The sequence below is a fragment of the Merops nubicus genome, unplaced genomic scaffold, assembly GCF_000691845.1.
Source record: "Merops nubicus isolate BGI_N331 unplaced genomic scaffold, ASM69184v1 scaffold51392, whole genome shotgun sequence".
Classification (NCBI taxonomy): domain Eukaryota; kingdom Metazoa; phylum Chordata; class Aves; order Coraciiformes; family Meropidae; genus Merops; species Merops nubicus.
Window position 1 is genome coordinate 1,707 of NW_008596570.1, and position 4,617 is coordinate 6,323.

A 4,617-nucleotide genomic window follows, 5' to 3' on the forward strand; every position below is an offset into this window, starting at 1 on the left:
AAGAAGAAAGGGCCCTGTCAGCATAATGAAGCGCTTTATTAAAAGTACACTCAGACATGCAAATGGTCTTGGATGCCTCTGCCTGCTAAGAAAAATATTTTTAAAGCCTTGTCAAAGCTTTAACAAAACAGTCCTTGGGAGCCCCTATTAACAAAGCAATGAAAGATAAAGCAGTAAACCTTAATGAGTAAAAGCCCTAGACTTACCTCAGGGTAAGACCATTCTGGTGAATAATCTGTCACCATGAACAAGCGCCCACTCTGCTGTAGCAACCCCAAAGTGCCTTGTGCCGCAGCTGCCGAGACCACCTCAGCCACATGCATGTACGCCATCGTGCTGGCTCCGTTCTCTGTGCTGCTGAGCTGCATGTTGGCTTGCTGAGGACTGCAGCAAGGAATGCACATTTCAGCTTGGTTGTAGGTTGCTCTGTTACTGTCTTCAGGTTGAGACAGTCCAGCACTGTCACCTGACACCAGCTGGTGCCCATAGAGAGCATTGCTCCCACCTTCTACTGATATGAAATCATTAATTAGATCAGAAAACTGGTTGCTGAAGGAGATGTCAAAGTGGTCCAAGTTAAGCTCCATGTTGGAGGAGTTATTTAAGCTGGGATGGGCCACAGGATAGAGTCCTTGTACCATGTTTCCTTGGAGAATAGGGAGATTATTCCCATTCCTGATACCTCCATTGGCCTCTGGCTGCAAGTAGTGTTCTGTGCTGCAGGCTTGAAGATCCCCTGATTTAAGCAGATTTTCATTCCCTTCTGCCTGCTGAGAGGTCTCCATGGGAACTTCAGCTTCTGCAGTCATAGCCTGGAAGTTTGCTTGGAACTGCATGAGCTGGAGAGAAGAGGTGGACTCTATTCTGGTTTCCACTGTGCCGTTACAGTTGGAAGTGGTTTGGGACGAGGACTCTGTTTTCACACTGGGGATTCCTAACGTGTTCACAAATGAGCCACTTGTGTCGTTCAAATTGTTGTGAGTGTTTTGCTCAAGGGGAAGAGGTTTGCTGGCATCCTGCAGAAAGAAGCTGGGGGAAGGGGTCTGATGGACATGAGGGCTCTGGACTGTCTGATTGAAGCTGGAAGAATAGTCCTTGTTGGAGTCAATGGCACTGAAGTCCATCTGCTCCAGGGTGGTACTTGGGCTCAGACCTCCTCCAGATGGAAGCAAACCTGAACCAGTAGTGAGGGTGAGCGTGTTAGATGCAGAACTGGAGGAAAATGCTTCTTTGGACATCTGTTGTTCAAAAGATGTGTCCTCAGTTTTAATTTCTTTTGTGAGGGTTGTATTGAAGTTGAAGCTACGTTCTGTTGTGGGTGACTGCCTTATGTTGGTACTGATGTTGTCACTTTTCATACCTCCTCCACCATAAGTCTGCCCTTGCTTGGGATTGTTAAGAAAACAGTCTGGGTCAAAATTCATGGTGGTTTCTGGAATTTTTCTATTTCCATCTAAAGTTGTGGAGAGCACAAGTTCCTCGGAGACAGTGCTGGGTAGCATCGACAAACTCTCTGAACTGCCGGTTGTTGGAAAAGCAAATTTGTGTCCATCTGAACTCACAGCAAGTACCAGTCCTTGTGCAGCTGCATCTGAGGACAGAAGATGCTGATTTGGGCCAGAGGTGGGTGACATGGTATACACAGCTTCACTGGTGACTTCTGACATGAATACAGTGGCACTTTGTGACAAGCTTCCCATAACTGATGCTACAGCCATACTGGACACACCAGTGACAGCTGGGCTATCTGCCATATCCGGGTCACTATTTAAGCCACTGCTGATGGACACAGGAGAATTCTGGGTCGTGTCAGGGACCTCAACCTGGTTGGTGGAAGAAACCTCAGTGCTGTTTTGATGGAGCAACACTGGTTTTGCCACTTTGCCATTCCTCTTCTCTCGGCTGGAGGCCTTGCCATGACTGTGCTCGTTCTTGCCTTCAGAGACATCGTTATTTTGTACCTCTGAATGAGTGCTGTACCCACCTGTCCTTGGTTCAACCTTTGGTGATATGATGCGATGCTTGGCACTGTTACACTTGTGATGCACACTGCTTCCTGCCCCTGTGCCAGAAAACAACATTTGACATTCACTAAAAACAAAACTTAAGAGGATGCCAGTTGCGTATCTGATGGCTATAGCAAAAGAGAGCTGTGCTTACAGACGCGCGAGAGCAAACAAGCGCACGTACAACAGAGTAAGAGACACCTTGGAAATGAAAGTAATTTCTCACCAGTGCCAGATTTACAGCTCTCTTTCTGTCCAGTGTATAGATCCACTATGTGCAATGGCTGCAACCTCAAAACAAGCATGTCGGCACTCTTCCCCTCACCCCACATAGCACCTACCGTCTTCCTCCCTGCCCCACCAGAACATGTTAGGAGGAACAGCATCTATGACAAGTTTCAGAACTTTAATTTATATGTGCCTGATCTCAGTGCACAGCCTGTGAAGTGAGGGCTGCTGCTGTCAGCTGTGGCAGAGTGCCTGTCTTGCAGGCCCTGCTTCATCTGCACCATGGGCAAGACCTCAGCCCCTGTGACACAGATGCTCAGCTCTTCATGCTGGCTGATGTCAGGTAGTTTGACAGCTGCTCTCACGGGTCAGATGCTGACTGGTAATCTGGAGGTGACATGCCATATCATGCTCCTGTCCCTGGCATTGCCCTGCTGCCTAGACTGCAACTCTCATCATCATTGTGTCTATTACAGCTGCCAATCAAATTATTAAAGAAGTAGTGCATTAGCTGGCATAAAGAAAGCTTTTGCTCCCATAAGGATGGTGATATGTTTCTCTTGTTCTAAGCTGTTCATAGGCTGACAGATACATATTTAGTACTTTGAAAGGCCACAAGCAGAGCCCATGATTTGTATTAGAGCAGCTGAAGAACACTCGGGCAAAGGTCACCAGAAGACAACCCTCCACAGAGTTCAGCCAGCTGGCACCTTTACTGGCTCAACAGAAGATCAGTATCACCTGAGTTCCTGGGAGCTTGGAAATCAGGTAGGATGAAGTGAACAATTCTGTCTGCAAAGGCATCTTTGCCACAGACTCTGGTGCAGGAACTGCTTTTGTTGTTTAAAAAAAGAACAGCCTGTGAATTTTTGATGTTTTGTTCCTTAATTGATTCATTTACCCTAGAATGAGGTAACAACATTAATTATGGTACTGTATAATGACTAAAGGGGAGAAGAAACCTCCTCCTTATAGATAATGGCCACAATTATAAATGCCATCTTCTGGGTAACACATAAACCATCCGTGTAGCTGCTGTAATTTGCTAAATCTTTTGTGCCTTGCCCTTGAAGGGAAACTTCTCTATTATGTGCTCAAGATTTGAATCAGGTCACTTAAAGTAGTTCAGGACAGTGCTTTTGAGACTAAATGCAGTATTAAATCTCTCTATTCTCCTAGGTATAGAGATGAACAGCAACAAGGGAGAGGCTTTCACGCTGCCGCCTTTGTGGATGGCTGTAAGGAATTGGGAATGTACGTGTCAAGCTGCAAGCCGTTACAAAACAAAGCAATACTCTTATGTTAAAAAGCATGCAGCAGATTTAGCACAAGACAAAACATCAAAGGGAAGAATAAAAGGATTCATGTTCAGATCTGCAAGCCTAGATCAAATGCTGAGCCTTAAGGGTTGAATTTTAATCCAAACTCAGGTATTTCAGAGGTCATCATTCTTACTTAAGTTTTGATTGTATAACGCAACTGCCCAAAAAAAGAAGAAAAAAATAAACCCTTTGAAGTGCTGACAGCTTCCCTTTATGAATTTTGCTAAAGACTAATTAATGTGTCATATATTTCACTTGACCAAAGTACTAGGAAGGGGTGGATATAAAGCAGATGAGATGGAAAAGTGAATCACTCTGCTTCCCACTCCCTATATAAAATGCTAATACTAAAGGATGCTTTTTCCTGCTGTTGAAGTCTCACTCAAAACAAAGCCATCTTCTTTAACAGGAAAGAAATCTGTATTTTTATGATAACTAAATAAAACTGGTCTTATCTCAGTGATACCTTGTAACTAACCACAAGCCCATTTTCTTTAGCAAAGTGGTCTGCAAGGCAAGGAGTTCAGAGGTTGAAGTTGGAAGAACGTTAAATTATCAGGCTTCAGTGACAAAATCTGAGCATAGAATATGCCTTTCTTGGCATGTAAAATGTGGAAAGCATTTATTAGAAATCGCAAGTTACAGTGTTGACATTTTTTTCCAGAAGTTCCAGCTGCATCTTTTTATGCTCAGGACCTCTTCTGTCACCTCTGAATTCATTGTGTCACAACATTTCACAATGCAGCATTTTAAGCATTCCGGTACTACTTCACACTCTACTCCAAGTCTGAGTTAAGCTGCAATCAGTTTTGTGCCCTGCCAAGGTACTTACCCAAGGTACCAGTGCAGAGACAGTTGTGTGTTCGAGGCTGTGGTTTGGTCTGGTGACTATCAAGGATCTGCTGCACAAGCTGTTCCACCGAGAACCCTGAACTGCTGTTTCCATTGCTGCATGTCCACTTAATGCCGTGAACTGTGAAGAAACAGCAAAACTTCCCATTAGAAACACACCAGAAATCATAAAAAGCCACCCCAAAAGATCAGCAGAAACCCATTCCTGC

General features: G+C 44.6%; 1 protein-coding gene across 1 annotated transcript; it reads right to left on the minus strand.

The window, feature by feature from the left end:
• Positions 1-206: 206 nt before the first annotated feature.
• Positions 207-4,529, minus strand: LOC103769223 (calmodulin-binding transcription activator 1-like; the record flags this gene model as incomplete). The annotated part of the gene is made up of 2 exons (XM_008936400.1): positions 207-2,062; positions 4,389-4,529. Coding segments are annotated over 2 exons (1,997 nt in total), but the record flags the coding sequence as incomplete, so codon positions are not given.
• Between the last annotated feature and the right edge of the window lie 88 nt (positions 4,530-4,617).